A 17,302-nucleotide genomic window follows, 5' to 3' on the forward strand; every position below is an offset into this window, starting at 1 on the left:
GAAAAATACCAAATTAGTGAGGAATCATCAGATCAAGATCCAAGGGAAGGTGGCAATTTGGGGAAGTTAACCTGGTGTTTGAGTACATGCCTTTCAGTTAACACATTGCATACGGATCATGAGAATCTTCACGAGGGATTTAAACCCCGCCGTACGCAACGTGTTAAAAGCAGCTAAAAGGCAGAGCAGTATTTCTGACAGCACTGCAGGACCTAAGGAACCTAAGGGCACAAAAATATTGGAGTTCAGGGTCTGCCAGAGGTGGAGTCCTTGGTAAATGATTTGAGATGGCAAACTGAATTGAGACCCAGCCTTGGATGTGGGGTATAAAGGTACAACAGAAATAAACTAGTCCTCACATGGATTGCTGTGTGGTTGCAAGATCTTTGCGTGATCTAGAAAATCTCAAGCACTAAAATTGGATCAAAGTGATCCTAGAATTCATGTCCCATAGGCACCTGGCAGAAGCAAATGTAGTACTGTTTAATGATTTCATAAATGGTTTTAAAAATACAATGTCTAGCACAAAATAAAAGGTAAAGCCGTGTATGTCAATATAAGGCAACATGAACAAGAACTAGCAGAAATAATACAAAGTAGAAATAGACCCGTATATGCTTCATATGTTCAGATTGTTAGGCATGAACTTTAAAATATCTGTGCTTATTATATTCAAAGAGATAAAACATAAAATTATTGGAGGGGACTAGAAATTATAAAAAGTGACAAGACAGATTTGGAAAATAAGCCAGTAGAAATTCTCACTCTGACAAACCCCAAACCAAAATTAAAAACTTAATGTTAGGGTTTAGTAGCAAAGTAGATCCAGCTAAAGAAATAATTAAATAACTATAGAATGTAGGTAACCAGAAAATAGTAAAATCAAGTATAGAAGAGACAAATGGTGCTGGAACAACTGGATATCCACATGTACAGAAATGAATTTGGTACTGACCATCTGCCCTTCACAAAAATTTAATCAAAGTAGATCATAGAGTTAAATATAAACTGCAAAACTATAAACTTCTGAAAAATAAACACAGGAGAAATTAGGAAATCTGCGGGTTGGTCATAACTTTTAGATACAACACCAAAAGGATAACCCTTAAAAATAAAATTGATTAGTGGGATTTTATTAAAACTAAAATCTTCTGTCCTGCAAAGACACTGCTAAGAGAACGAAAAGAAAGCCTCAGACTGGGAGAAAATATTTGTAAAACACATCTGATAAAGAAGTGTTATCCAAAACATACAAAGAACTCTTGAAATTCAACAGTAAGAAAATGAACTACCCAGTTAAAAAATGGGCAAAAGACCTGAATAGACACTTCGCCAAAGAAGATGTACAAATGGCAAATACACGCATGAAAAAATGTCAACAGTATATGTCATTAGGAAATTGCACATTAAAACAACAATGAAATGCACTACACACCTATTGGAATGACTAAAATCCAAAAATCTGACAATACCAAAGCTGGCGAGGATGTGGACCCTGGGATTCTCATTCATTGCTGGTGATAATGAAAGATGGTGTAGCCACTTTGGAACATAGCTGTGAAGTTTCTTACAATGCAAAACCTTCTTATAGTACTGAGCGATCATGCTTCTAGGTATTTACTCAGATGAGTTGAAATCTTCTGTCCACACAAAAACCTGCATGCGAGAGTTTACAGCAGCTTCACTCATAATTGCCCCAAACTGGAAGCAACCAAGCTGTCCTTCAGTAAGGGAGTGAATAAACTGTGGTACATCTCTACAGTGGAATACTGTATGAGTTATCAAGCCATGAAAGACATGAAGGAACCTTAAATGCATATTGTTAAATGAAAGAAGCCAGTCTGAAAAAGCTATATACTACATGATTCCAACTATATGACATTCTGGAAAACGCAAACCATACAGACATTAAAAAGTTAGTGGTTTACCTGGGTAATGCCCATAGCACATGGCAGCTACACAATGTCTGTTGAATGATTGAAGAAAGGAAAGAAAGAAGTAAAGATCTGCTAGGGCAGAAGGACACTCAATAGTTTAGCAGAAAGAAGGTTCAAGTTCAGCTACATTATTAGTCACCTTCATTAATGGAGAGAGCCACTTTTCTGGAGACTGCGCCAGAGAGCACTCTGACCTGATTCCATTCTTATGACCCCAAATGATCTTCCATAATCCTGATGCTGCTCTCTAGCCTGATCCCAAAGGGGAATTGCCCTTGGACCTTACAAGTCTCACCGCCAACTTGGATTCCTTTGTCATTAATTTGTGTTTTGCTAAGGAATATTTTTTCACATAGTCTGTGTTTGGGCAATTGTTGAAATTGTGTCTATGTTGTGATGGTAAATAATAATAATAACAAAAATCACCTACCTGCAATATTGTGTGTAAGGATTTTGTGCATTTTTGCTAAGAAATGTTCTAAGGTAGGAGTGATGTTTAGGAGAAAGGAGGGGCTGTCATTTTGAATATTTGGTTAAGTTACCACTGTTGTTACCTGTTATGCAGGAAAGGTCTCACATTCTTTATATGCATCCCTGGAACTGTACTATTAGAATTCGATTTCCATTGTAACTGTTAATAGCCATGTTACATCCAGCACTTCCAATATGCCAGACCCATTTTAAATTCAAATTAAAATGTAATGCAAACTTGGGTGGCATCAGAGAGAAGACAAATCAGTGATTGCCAGGAGGAGTGAGGAAAAGAGGGATGAATAGGTGGAACGTGTGATTCTTTCTAGGGCAGTGAAACTGTATCGGTGGGTATATGACGTTACACATTTATCAGAACTCATAGAACTGCACAGCTCAAAAGAGTGAACCCTAATATAAAGTATGGAGTTTTGTTATTAATAACATATCAGTATTGATTTATCAATTATAACAAATATAACACACTAATGCAAGTTATTAACATTAGGGGAAACTACCAGGGAGGTGCTCAAGAAGAGCGGGTACATGGGAACTCGCTGTACTATCCGCTCAATTTTTCTGTAAACCTGTAACTGCTTTAACAAATAAAAAATTATGTAAAAATAAATGTAATTTGTCATACTAACAGAATAAAAAAGAAAAACCATATGATCATCTCAGTCAATGCAGAAAAACAGCATTTGACAAAATTCAACACTTACGTGTGATACAAACTTGCAGCAAGCTAGTAGTAGACAGAAACCTCCTCAACATGGTAAAGGGCATCCATTAAAAATCTATAGCTTTCATCATACTTAATGGTAAAAGACTGAATACTTTCCACTAAGATGGGGAATAAGGCAAGGATATATTTCAGTTTCTCACACAGATATAGCCACTTCTATTCAGCACTGACTGGAGGTCCTAGCCAGTGCAATAAGGCAAAAAAAAAAAAAAAAAAAAGAAATAGGAGAAATTCAGATTAGAAATGAGGAAGCTAAAGCATCTATATTTACAGACAATATGTCATATACTTGGAAAATATTAAGAAATCTCCAAACAAGCTCTTAGAACTTACAGGTGGCAAGGTGGCAGAGAAAAAAAAAAAGGTCAAAATGCAAATTGTATTTCTTTATACTAGCAATGAACAATTAGAAAATAAAATTGAACAAAACCCCAGTAACTTATAGTAGTTTCAAAAATATTAAATACCTAGCAATATACTTAGTGAAAAATATACATGGCCTTTTATTAAAACCCCACATATGTTTGGTCATTTTATTGTAGACAGATGTGCGAAGAGATGGAGGAAAGAGAATGTTGGTTGTTTTCAGAAAAAGACAAGGCATGGAGTCGGACTAATGCTACATCTAAGGGGAGTCCTGGGTGACATATCTAGGAAGAAGGTGAAATGAAATCCAGCTTTTGAAGGCCTAGGTGCCAGGGTTGGACCTTGATACCTTCAGTTGCAGAACTGTCTATTTTGAAAAAGCAGTGGCGTAGTTGGGCTTCCCTTGTAGAAGATTAATCTGAAAGCAGAGCACAGAATGAATTTGATTTGGTCAATAGGAAGGCTAGTTCTATAAACTGTGCCAGAAAAGTTGTAATAAGAGCCTGCACTGGAGCAGTGCCATGGGAAGAAATATCAGAACGTTGTAGAAATAAAGTATCCACGACTTGGATGCTGACAGCATATGGGAGAAGACAATATAGCAAAAAGAGTCAGAGAAGACTGAAGTTTGAAACTGAAAATTCAGCAGAAACAAAGAAGAAAGAGCTAGTCTGGTGCAGGGAGAAGCTGATGGGCTCAGTTTTCGAGTGGATTGAATTGGAAATGATGGCAAAGCATCTGATGCAGATGCCTAGCTGGGTGTACAAGGTTTGCAGTCTCTGCCCTAGAAGGGTCAGAGGCATTCTTGTGGGGAAGAGCTAGGTGATGAAGGAAGGGACACCTGTCACGTTGTCAAAGAAGACAAGGTTAAGTGAAACAGAAGACATGAGGGAACAGCGGCCAGCGCCTTGGGACCCATCCTGCACTGGGTGTGGAAAGAGGAGGAAGGATCCGCTGACGATTAAGAAGAGAAGCCAGGCACTCGTGGGGTGCTGCTGGGGAGGGTGGCATTGAAGAGACTTTCGCTTGTTCTCCCCAAATTGGGTTTCTTTCGTTCTTAAAAGTTACTTTTTCTGGTGGTGTGTTAGGGCAAGAAAAAGATGAGGCTATTCTTCTAGTTGACTTTTAAAAGTTAGATTGAAAATATTTTATATAGCTTGTGTACATAACATGTTAAAATAGAAAGGGAAATGTATACAAATTTATATTTGTATAAATTGTGTTGTACTATATATTTGGATTTTTCTCTTTGGTGTTACTTGGTAAATTTGTAACCTAAGTGGAGAAACATTTATTTCGGTGTAGACCAAGTGCATGCCTTCTAATTCTTTAACCAGTAGCATATTATGCAATGTTGTAGTGTGTTCTATTTCCCTTAAAAAGAAAAGTGAGCTTTTAGAGACACCTGCTTTATGTTTCCTTGTTATTTTTTTTTTAAACCCCCCCCCCCCCACATAACAACAAAGAGCCTTTGTCTCGTGTTTTTCCTTATCAGTGACTGTAGTTTTGTGTCCAAGGTTTTTGTCTTAAAGGTATTGCAAGCAGAGGTAAAAGGGGGAAATTGCTTGTTCATTTAACCACCTTCTCATAAACTTTGGATTTTGGCAGGAGGTAGGGCAGAGGGAAAAGGTGTATGAGCGGAGAATCACTGTCTTACTATGTGCTTTTTGTGTTGGAGAACAAGAAACTGTCCTTGGTCGTAGTAGCTTTGCCTTCAGAAGCTACTTCCCGGCCTCCCCAATGGCTGCTCGAATGTCCAGCACATCCCAGCGTCCTTCACCTTCCATGTTTTTGTCATGTCTGGCATAAGTGTCTTACCTTCCTGAGGAGCCACATTGAACGCATGCAGAGAGAAACAAGTGAATTCTTCCTCCTTTTTCTGTTTCCTTCTTCCCTCCCTTGAGCACTTTCTGTGTGTCAAGTGAACACTGCAGAGCTGGAAATTTCTCACTTCCGACCATTCATACCCTCTTATTTAAGACCAAGGAGATGGATGTTTAACGAATGCGTTGGTCACAACCATCCAGTAGGAGAGCTTGGCTCCAATCCTTGGCCTTCTGAGTGCCAGTGTTGTACAGTTTCAAACACTTTATATTACACCACATGGTGGTAAAGTCATTTTTCTACTTTTTGGGTTTTGTGGGGGCAAAAGTGGGGGGAAAGAGTAAGAAGGGTTTGGGGAAAATGTAAATATCTGGAAGATCACTTTGTTTATGATCATATGCTTTTTTTACTCGGTTTGCATATTTTTTCCTCATGATCATTGTGTTTAATATCTTATATGTCAGTGTATGATTTATTTGAACAATCCGATTTTGTTAATTAAATTCACTTTAAATGTTTTTTATTTTATTTACAAGTGAGGTTGGGTACTACTGAACTTCAGGGTATTTAATCACTCTTCTGTTCACATAAATTTGTTGACGAAATTGTGAACAGAAGAAAACGATGTTACAGCGAAATAAAAAGGTTGGTTTTTGAAGGCAGTGTCCTTTAATAAGGCATACTGATATACTAAACACCTGGCTTTACAAAAATGACTGAAAAAAGGAGGAGAAAATCTTATTTAGTATAGCTTATGCTTTCTGAAGTAAAGTTTCTTTCAGACTTGTTTTACCGTCTGTGACTGCCATCCTTTTCTGTGGCTTCTACTGCTTTGCCCTGGGAATTTCTGAAAACGAAGTGTTGGCCTCGGATTTGGTTAAGTTTTACACTTGTGCTGTTAAGGACAGCAGCCATCTGTCCACATGTGGCTTTTGAGCATGCGGTGTGTGCCTGGTCTGACGTGAGATGTGTTGTTGTAAGTGTAAAGTACACACCAGATGTCAAATACTTAGTGCGAGGACAAAAAGGAAGATAAATATTTTGGCTGTTTTGGGTTTAGTAAAATGTCTTATTAAAATTATTTGTATCTCTTTTTATTTTTTCAAGTGTGTTGACAAAAAACGTTTAAAATAACATATTTGGTATTATATTTCTATTGACAGCACTGTTTCAGTCCAAACACATGGCTGAGCAGACATCTCTCAGCATCCACCCTAAGGCCTCTGTGTGTTTCCTTCCCCAGTTCGGTGCAGCCGCTCTCCCTTCGTCCCTTACATTTCTGCCTTTGTAGCTGGGTCCATACATGTTGCAGCTGCATGAACTCACTGGTGGCATAGCCTTCCTGCTGTGCCTTTTTCCTAGGAATCATTTTTACTTACCATTTAAATATCATTAATTAGATAAATATTAATTGAGGACATCTGTGAAAAGTACTGTATGAGGAGTTTGTGGGCTCAAGCGGTTCCTGCTCTCTAGAATTTATAACGTGCTCAGGAAGATTAAACACGTATAGCATTGTAAGGAATGGAAAATAAATTATGATAAATGTCATCATTCATCATTTCAGTACTTTGTGACTTCAGAGGAAGAAAGGCTTCTTAGCTAAAAGTGGGGCTTCATGTATGACTAGGGTTTCAGAAGGCAGAAAACATGGGATAGGAAGCCAGATGTATGTGAGGAACAGAAACAAAGTAGTGGATGTTAAAGGAAAACTGTTTCTTTACTCCCTACACTTTTGACACCAAATGTATGGGTTTTCCACTCCAAGCAATTCTGCAGTTCTCTTTGGACAGCAGCTGGGTGTCCTACAAGTCAGTTCAGTTCTGACATTAACCAGAGGTAGCTCAGATCCCAAAGGTTACGGGCTCATCCCACATGACTGCCCTTATTTCAAACACTAATCATAAGTAGTGGGTTCCCAGGTTACCCACACTTCCATCTGACTTTGCTACAAATCAGGATTTCTTTGCTACAAATCAAGACTCCCTCCTCAGGTTCGATAATTTGCTGCAATGGCTTACAAAATGCAGGGAAACGTACTTAGGTTCAGTGGTTTATTATAAAGGGAACAGATGAGCAGCCAAGTGAAGACATACTATAGCAAGGTCTGGAAGGGTCCCGAGCCCAGGAGCCTCTGTCTCTGTGGAGTTGGGGTGCCTCACCCTCCTGGCACATGGATGTGTTCCTCAATCAGAGCATGAAAGAACCAGAAATGTCACAGACTGCATTTATTACACTCCATTCCTGCCCCTTAGCAACCAGGGAAGCAGATTTTAAAACTGAATGATAAAGGATTAAATATGAAAGGAATGGAGTATTTGAAAGAGTTAGAGTTGAGTTCGTGCTAAATGGAAGCTCATGCTCTGTCATGATATTGGTCTAGGATTTGGCAGAACTAGTTTTTATTTTCAAATTTTTGAAACTTTACATGGTTTTTAGGATACGTTTCCTTTCAGTGCCTTTTTCCATGGGAGTATTGATATTCACAACTTTTTTCAGTCCTATAGTCAGAGGATGATCAAGCCTGGTTATTTCTTCATTTTGCATGTCTCATACTTGTTTCTTTCTGTAGTAGTTGGGAGTCTTTCAGCTAAAAGTGATAGGAGTTCAAACTAGATGAACCATGAAAATGACTCTGAGATTTCTCAAAAGAACTCAAGGACAGGAAGTGGCTAGGGTTCAAATACAGTCACTTCACCTTATCTCCCCATGTCCTGTCTGTTCTCATGTGTGTCCCCTACATTTCTCTCTCTCACTGCAGCCAGCTGTATCTGCTTCTCTGGTCCACATGCTTAGGAACGTAGCTTCAACATATCCCAGATTTTATAGCATCAGTTATTAATGAAAGACTGATTTGACTTCCTTGGTCCCTAATCCAAAAATTCTGTCAGACACTTGGGACCAGTTCACTGTGGTGAAGGGATTATGGAACTGTGAGTGGTCCAACTTCAGCTGCTGAGTACATCTTCCCTGACTTCTCCCCTGAACCATATATATATTTTTACACACACACACACACACACACACACACACACACACGTAATATATATATAAAATGAACTTATACGCCATATTAAAACATGGCGGCAACCCATGAGAACCAAAAGGCTGGAGTGGAGGTTAGTATGGTTCTCCTAAGAAAAGGTGCTATTTCTAGAATAAATGAGGTAGGGTGTTCTGGGCAAAAAAAAAAAAAAAAGAGTGACTATTCAGTACAGCTCCTCTCCATCCACACTGAGCTTGGGTATTAGAAACTTTTACCTTCATCATAATGAGTTGCTAATTGGCCTCGTTTTCTCTTGTCTTATTACCTGTTCAGTCCGTCTAACACATTGCTGTTACAGTGGTTATTCCAAAGTAGAAATACAACCCTGTCATTTTCCAGTAAGCTGAATTCCAGCCTTTTTAATAAGGCACTTAAAGTCTTACATGACCTGGCTTCAGCTGGAAAAGAGGTTTCTCTCTTTTTTCTTCCTTTGCTCCCTGCTATTTGCACATACTCCAGTCACACTCAATCCTTCCTTAGCTCTGTTACTTGTTAGCTGCACCCTTTACTTGGAATGCCTTTCCTACTTGTCTTTTCAAGTTACCTTGCAGAATTCAGCCCAAGCCTAGCCTCTTCTAGAAACGTTTCCTAGACCTCACCCCACCCCACCCTAGCCCCACCCTGCAATGTAATTATTCCTTATTTGTATTCCTGCCGAACCCTATGCTGACTTCTATGTCTTATTGCACTCTTTCCTTTCCTTGGTTACTTCCCTCTAATAGAGTGAGATCCTTATAACTACGGCATTCTTATTTCTGTCCTAACTAGCTCATAACAACCACTCAGTAAATGCCTATTAAATGGATTCAAAGATGAATTAGTTGAAGAGACACTTCTCCGTATGCCTTTAGAAGTTCGAACTGCAGTGCATGGTAGTACTTTGCACAGCATAGTTTCCTACAACAGATTGTGAACTCCCTGCCATCAGGGACAATGCTTGTAGATGTGCGACCGAGGCTGTTTGCGTGCTCACTTGAGTCTTTAAAATGCTTTGGCATCTTCATTGTCAGGCAATATTGACTAATGATTGAATACTGTTTAATTTAAGACATTGTTTGGTATGGCTATATAGGCAAGTATAAAGAAGATGATTAATTATAAAAGAGATAGCAGTTACTTGACAGCTTTTTAAATGGGATACTTGTATCTGTCATTGGAACTCGGCAGCACTGAGGGTGATCATTCTGGTACCGCTTCTGTGGTGCTCAGGAGCAGATATGGTCAGACACTGGCTGGAGGCAGTGTTGGCAGAGCTGCTTTTGCAAATAGCAGTGGTGAAGACAGTTCCGGTGATCAGACAGGCTTTCAGTGTTGGGCTTTCCTTTCAATTTCAGTCTAGCTTCGCGGAGATGAATGAAGTTAACTCTTGTTTTTTCATGACACTTCCCATCTCTGATATGAGATGAGAGAAAAGTGTTGAAGCTTGGCATTAAAAGGGAAATTTTAACAGGACATGAATATAATACTTTAATTTTCTTTTTTTTTTTTTGGTCTGACTCAATTCTCATAACAGTGTGGTGCAATGTTAACACATTTGGTACGTGTATTTTATATTAATTGTACTCTCAAATTGACAAAATTGAAAAGTAGCCATAAAACATTGGACATTGGCAAGGCAATATTTATAAAATTGGAGAAATGGGGGTTTGTGGAGAGATCTTGGGCTCAGTTCTCAAAGCAGATAGTAGCCAGAACAAGCTGTTAGTAGCAGCTGGGTCTGCAGATGTGAACAGTGGATTAATTGTGCAAAGGGAGAAGGATGATAGTGTAGACTGAGAGGAGAGAGACACACTCCTTCATGCAAACAAAGCAAGTTCACATAGAGTAGGGTTTTATTTGAGGAAAAGCCCTTTTGATTCTGATTTTGGGAACTACCATGTTTCCCTGAAAATAAGACCTAGCCGGACCGTCAACTCTAATGCGTCTTTTGGAGCAAAAATTAACATAAGATCCGGTCTTATTTTATTATAATATAAGATTGGGTTAATTTTTGCTCGAAAAGATCCATTAGAGTTGATGGTCTGGCTAGGTCTTATTTTCAGGGAAATACAGTAGAAAGTAGTGTGTTTTGCATTAATGCTTTTGACACAAACTGAATGAACTATAACAACTCTTCCACTCAATGGCCAAATGGAACTTTTTTGCCTTTTTTCTTTTCTCTATTTGGTTCAGCAAATACTGAGCGCCTGTTGACCGTGTCTATACCTGTAGGGAATAAAATGAATTAGCACAGTCCTTGGCTCTGGAAATCTCCCAGCTTGATGAGAATATAAAGCATTTAGGATGGTGCCTGGTACATAATAAATACTCCATACTGTACTATTAACTGGGAGAGGAGCCCATCAGTAGATACTGTTAATACTGATAACATAGCTGCCATATCCTGAGTTACCACTATGCACGAAGCATTGTATTAGTAGACATTTTGTTTAAATTCCTGGTCCTGATTTAATGTAAAATGTGCAGTTACTTAGGTAAAGTGTGTATTAGACAGGGGGAACTATCAACTAAAACAGCACAGAGAAGGGAATAAACACTTTTCAGAGAGGAAGTTGAAACATTGGAGAAGGTGACATTCAGTTAGGTCTCAAAGAATGATTTATAGCTTATTGGGTAGGGAGGTGAGGAGAGGTAGGGGATTGCACAAAAGAGGAATTCTCTTCTATGTCTACATTTTCTTTTCTACTTTGTCCCTCTGGACTTCCCACTGTACTTAATATACCCAGAGGATTTCTTGGTCATTGGTGGAAGCTCTCAGAGCTGAAGAGATGGCTGACTCTTGACATAATATGTAGATAAATAGGGGAGCTTGCTTCTGTCTTTTAGAATTCAGTAAACACACAAATCATGTCTGAAGGGTGGCACCAGTCTTGTCACTTCCACAGATGAAGTAAAAATGGAGACTCTGAGATAGTAGTGTTGTGTTATCTCCCATACTGCAATGCTGCTGAGGGATCCATACTCACTGTATATTTTATTTTGAGCCATCCTATGTAAAAACACCGATTTATAAGATTATTTAATTATAAGGTAATTCACCAAAAAGTTTCTTTAAAAAATACATTCTCAGAGTATTTTTATGGTGGAATGATGGACAGTAAAAACATTAGGAAAACCAAGGTCTGTCCTCTAAGAATTAATAATGTAGCAGAACAAAGGGAACTCTGCCCCTCCCCTCACCCCCTCCAATCTGGTTAGACAGGTATGAAATTCAGAAAATAAGGAGTAGTGTCTTTAAGAAAGGTGCATAAGGGAGTGACATTTGAGACGATTTTGAAAGATTTTAATAAGGAGAAATTGAGAGAGATGGGCTTTGACTCACTTCATAAAAAAATCTGATGTATGTTTGAAGATAGTTCTTTGCATAAAATTAAATTATCTTGAGAAAAGTATTGGGTTAATCACTTTCTTCCTGGAGAGGGGCTCTGAGAGGTATTAAAATGATTTTGAAAAAAGAAAGTGCTTTTTTAATTTTCAAGAATAATTGTCTTGTGTTTTGTCCTTTTCATTAGCCTGTAATTAACTAGAGGACAAATGCCTCATACACGTTTGAAAACCGAGAGGTGGCAAATAGGTATTTGTTGATTGCTTTCTGGATTAAACATTTTACAATTGGAGAGTATATTAGGGAAAACATACAAGTAGAAAGACTGAATGAAAGGCGATAGAGGAAATTCAATAGAAAATTCCTTTACATTTTGTTTTTACGGGTCAGAAAAGTGATTACCAGATCACATTTCTTAGAACACTGATGCCTTCTGGTTCTTCAAGAAACACAGAAGATTCTTTCTTTCTTCCATTTTTTAAAATTGTAAATTGAATTTTGCTGAAATGCCGTCAGAGATAAGACTTCTGGTAAAAGTGGAGTTTGACTATGCTGCATCCTGCTCCTAAGTCCTGGAACTCCCTTGCCTCAGAATATATCACTCAACACATTTGCCTTATTAAAAACAGCTTGTAGTAACTTTACTAGCTGTTCAGTGGTTCACAAAGATGCAAAGCTAACATTTTTTAAGGGAATGATGAAGGTGGAGCAGATATAGACTGCATGCTGCAGGGAATTAAATGCTGGTATGAATTTTACAAGTTGCAAACGAAGAGGAAGCAGTGGGATTCTGAGAAGGTGGAGTCACATTTTATTGAAAACAAGACAATGGCTTTCAGATTTTAATAACTGGACAGCATCTGTACTTTTGGCTCTTTTTCTCATCAAAAGCTCTTGGAAGGTATGGATGCCTTTCCACGAAAAGTTCTCATGGTATTGATTGGCACTGATGAAATATGAAATTTATACTCAGTTTCCAAATTTATTATTTTTTTTACTCAGTGGTATGTATTAAGAGGTCCTCCATCTCCCGCACTCCAGTTAAGATATTAGTGACTTCATAATGAATAGATGAAGTAAACTTTTAGGAATTCTAATGAAATGAGTTAGAAGTCTTATTTAACATATTTCTCTAATGTGCTGGCTTTGAAAAAATGATTTTCTTTTTTATTTTAAGTGGTCAGTTTCCAAGGCGTAACTCTCATGAAAATGGCTTAGTTATCTCTTTGAAATATCAGTGGAATATTTTGTATTGGAAAATCAAAATTTCTGTAAAACCTAAGAAAATCATGTCCCCTTTTGTTGCAAACCTTATGTCATTAAATTATAAGTTAAGTTTGGCCAGGAAAAGAAAGATAACAGTTTGTAAATAGTTCACAGTACTAATGAGATTGCAAAGGAAATGAATGGACTACCTAATACAAAGAAATTGTTTTAAACATCTTTAAAACTGTGTTAGTAGCATTCATAATAAATAATTATTCTAGCAACAGTTAAACAATTGTTTTCATTTCTGTGCCAACTGTACATTACACGGGATGCGGCCATATTTGTTTATCCTTGTGAACCATGGAAGGATGGGGGGGAACCGTGCCGAGGGGGACCCTAGTGCTCGTCTTGTAACCAAATCTGTATTTGACCATTGATGGAACCAAGTTCCCCCCAAACATGCATCTGAAAGTAATGAAACATCTAAACATGTATCTTGCCGTTTGAACCTCTGCTTATTCATAACAGTTCTCACTCACATCCACTCTGTGTTCTTGTCTGCATTCCAGCTCCTTCTCCTAGTATTATGTTTGTTTATTGAAAAAGATATTACAGCAGCTGCTCTGTATGAGGTACCGCCCCAGGCACTATGAGGTGCTTGAGATGCTGTCCCTGCCCCCAAAGGCTTCACCTTTAGAGTGGAGGGGAGACCCACACTGAACAACGGAGGGATAAAATAGGTCCCATGTGAACTCGTGCCACAGGAGCGACCACGTGCTGTAGGATTTCACAGAAGGGGTGATCACTTGTGGCATGCATTAAAGAAAAAAATTACAAGAATTTTTCTATTCACTTGCTTTGAGTTTTTAGGGAAGTCCCTCAAATTTCTGGGCTTCAACTTTCTTACTGGTAAATGTTTAGTAAAATAATAACCATGACTGGTTTGAGGGATGAGCATTCCAAAATGCCTGTGATCAAAGGTTGTGAAATTTGAGATATAATTCAGTTCAGGAAGAGGCCAGTATTTGGCGGGCAAGGAACAGTTGTATCTATCTATACTTGTCAGGGTCCTTTTCTCCTCTGCAGGTTTTTAACATTTGTCTGAATTCTAGGGGCAAATTTTTTAAATGAAAAATTTTTATTTTTTTATGAGTAAAAACAACCTTAAGCTATTAACTGTTTGTTAGAAATTGATGTTGGCATAGAATTTGGAATGATTATTTCTGAGAGATACATCCTGAAAATTAGAGGTGGATTTTTAAAAAATTTTAAGTAGCATTACTGTGAAGTGTAAATCACTTCATCTCTCAGGGGAAGTGTTATGCAAAATATATAACCTTATATGCAAAATATCAAACTATTAAATAGGTAGTTATGGAATTTAAAATATAGGAAATAAATGATTATTTCACTTATATAGCAACTACTAACAGGAATTCATTGAGTCTCTAGAGGAAAACAGTAACTTAAAAATTGGAAATTAGCATCTATTGGCCATTTAAGGAAAGCGGATTTAGGTCAAAAGGAAACGAAAATGTCCTGGGAATGAATGTTAAATGCTATAAGATGCCATTAAAAAGAGGTTGTGGAATCTCCTTTTCTGGAAATGTTTAAAAACAAGACAGATCTTCATCTCTCAGGAGAAGTGTTGAAGTTCAGTCCTGCCTAGAGGCAGGAAAATTAACTGGATTATGCCTGTGTGGTCTCTCGAGTTTTTGGAACAGCCCTCTGAATGCAGTAAATATTCCTCACTCTGTTGACTGAAACTGATGTTTCATAGTTGTTCATTTTAGCTTTGTTTATTATAAGACCAGGGTGACTGTTTGTATAAGTAACAAAATTAAATTTCGACATGAGATTCATGATGTAAGCTGTGTGCATATCTGAATCAGTTTTAAAAGCATTAAAATATATGTAGTGCTGAAACTGTTCAGAGTGTAACTTAGTCTTTTGATGATATAGAAAATACTTGCTTTCATGCAAGGTCTCAATGCCATTAATCATTTAATAAATAATTATAAAGCAATTGCTATGAACACTGCAGGATACAAATATGAGTCAGGTATGGTTCCTCCTCTCAAGGAACTTAGTCTGCCAGTGGAGATAAAATATATGCACAGAGGATATACATGATAAGTGAAAAGTAGAATAATTGGGATAAGTATCACGAAAAAAAGGATTAAATAGGGTTATGAGAGTTCAAAGAAGGGAAACTAATACCTTTGGATTGAACCAAGGAATGCTTGCTGGAAGAAAAAGACATTGAACTGGACCTTAAGGAGTATGAAGCATTTTGAGGGGTGAAATGAAGAGAACTCGGAGAGAGGTAGGGTTGTACCTAGTACTGCCAAAGGTGCTGATTCAGCTGAGGCATAAAGAAGTCAGGGGACATAGGCTGGGAAGGCCTCCTTGTGGCTAGTCTCAAATTTCAGGTCAACATGCCTTGAAATCAGAGCTTGGGTTCTGTTTGCTCAGTGCTTAATATCCTTTGGAAATGATTAAGCATTAAAAGGTCCCTGTCCATGGAAGGTTTGTAATTTGCTGTTTGAACTGCAAGGGAAAGAAAAGGCTTTAACAAGGACCCCAAGAAAGTAGCTGCTGAGTCATTTGGACCATAGTTTGCAGAGAACTATGTTGAGAAACACTGATTTCAAGGCATGTTAACCGGTGTTACTCAAGAAAGGGTCTCCTCACCAAAATTAATTGGAGAAATTAAAAGTTAAACAATTAAAGGGGTTATTTGCTGGGGGACTTTTCGGAGCCTTTAATATTGAGAATCTCAAACAGGTCAAAAGGTACAACACTTCCAACACGATTTCGTATTTTTTCATGGATTGTCTCATGAAACTACTGTTCCTTGGAGTACACTTTAGGGAACATTGCCCTCTGCATCCGATGATGACAGGAACATGAGTGGTGGTCACATGCATGGGAAACGATGAGATGACAGTTTTTAGGCAGGCAGCATCAGCCATTCCTGGCACATAGTAGGCATTCAGTAACTGTACAGGAAATTAATGCACCCAAGAGTGAATGATTGATATCTTAACAATACTTGATCCCAGATTGCATGCTGAAGCAGAAGAAGGAATGGAGTCCAAAATGGGAATGTGGGAAATTTTGAGCTTTGGCTATGCTAGAAAAGGTAGCATCATGGAAAGTTAGAGGAATTGGTTTAAATGAATGTTGATCAATTTAGTGTTTCTTGAGAAGCTGTGGGAGCTCCAGCTGGAGGGTTACAGCAAATGCTGGTACTGTGGACTTGGGAGAGAAGTTATTGTTTTTTGTCATTAAATTTGTCATTAATTTTTTGTTGTTAAGACAAAAAATTGTGTGCTTGTTTAACTTCCAGGTAAACAGCAATGTTCCTATACAACTAACTCTAATACAAGAAGATAACCATCAGTTTAGTCTAAAAGAAACTTCAGGGTTAACAAAGCAACAAACCTATGGTGTTTTTGGTTTTGTTTTGTTTTTTAAATCGGACAGTACTAGTACCAGGCATCTTCATCTTCATCAGTGAATTTTGTTTTTTGCAGTCTGGTGTACTCATAGGAATTAATTAATTTTTAAGTTTAATATTGGTTTTTTTTTTTAATTCAGGTATTTGCCTTTGATTATTGCTTTTGGTCCATGGATGAATCTAACACTGCAAAATACGCTGGTAAGTTGACTTTTCTTTCTACAGTTGACAGTTGGGCCTCTGGCCTCTTCTTCTATTACATCTATTTTCCTTAATTATTCTGGAGTTCTGTTTTTCCCGTAAAATTCACGCTCATTCTTTCCCATGTAGTGCATGGGCTTGGAAGTTAGTAAGATATGATTTCCGGTCTGCTCAGCCACTACTTGCTGAGAAGCCATGGCTGGGATTTTTTTCAATCTCATTAAGCTTCAGGTTCTTCAACTGTAAAGTGAATATTAGTATCTTCGGAGGTACTCCAAGGAGTAGAGATGATGGGGAACCACATCAGGCCATAAATGGTACCTATTGTGATTGTCACATAAGAAGAGATTTAGCGAGCCGTGCCTTTCCTTATTGTTAACTTTCAGGGGATGCACTACTCATTTATATAAACAAAGCACAGGCGCTGTTGGTTTCTAGGACCCATTCACGTCCTGAGTGTTCTAAAGCAGTCAGTGGTAGTATGAAGTAAAACTACACCTTCCCAGGTTAGCATTGCATCCTAGCCCCACATTTTGCTAGTGTTCTTTACTTGACACATTTTATCCCTATTCCATCAAATACAAATGACTGCTAATTTTATTATTTGTGACCATTGGTAAATTTTAACTTTTCCTGAGAGTTAGTCACAATTACTTTAGCTTAAGAGGGAAGTGTTTATTTTAGTGGAGGAAGGCTTTGATTCCTTCCCTTTTGA

The 17,302-nt window shown here is 38.0% G+C and overlaps 1 protein-coding gene across 9 annotated transcripts in view; it reads left to right on the forward strand.

Moving 5' to 3' along the window:
• KIF13A (kinesin family member 13A) overlaps positions 1-17,302 on the forward strand; it is a 187,102-nt gene that overhangs the window by 74,621 nt on the left and 95,179 nt on the right. For all 9 annotated transcript variants that reach the window (XM_074335179.1, XM_074335181.1, XM_074335182.1 and 6 more), the window contains exon 4: positions 16,527-16,587. In XM_074335179.1, coding sequence (XP_074191280.1) covers positions 16,527-16,587 — 61 coding nt within the window. The remainder of the gene's footprint in view (positions 1-16,526; positions 16,588-17,302) is intronic.

The sequence above is a fragment of the Rhinolophus sinicus genome, linkage group LG06, assembly GCF_036562045.2.
Source record: "Rhinolophus sinicus isolate RSC01 linkage group LG06, ASM3656204v1, whole genome shotgun sequence".
Lineage (NCBI taxonomy): Eukaryota > Metazoa > Chordata > Mammalia > Chiroptera > Rhinolophidae > Rhinolophus > Rhinolophus sinicus.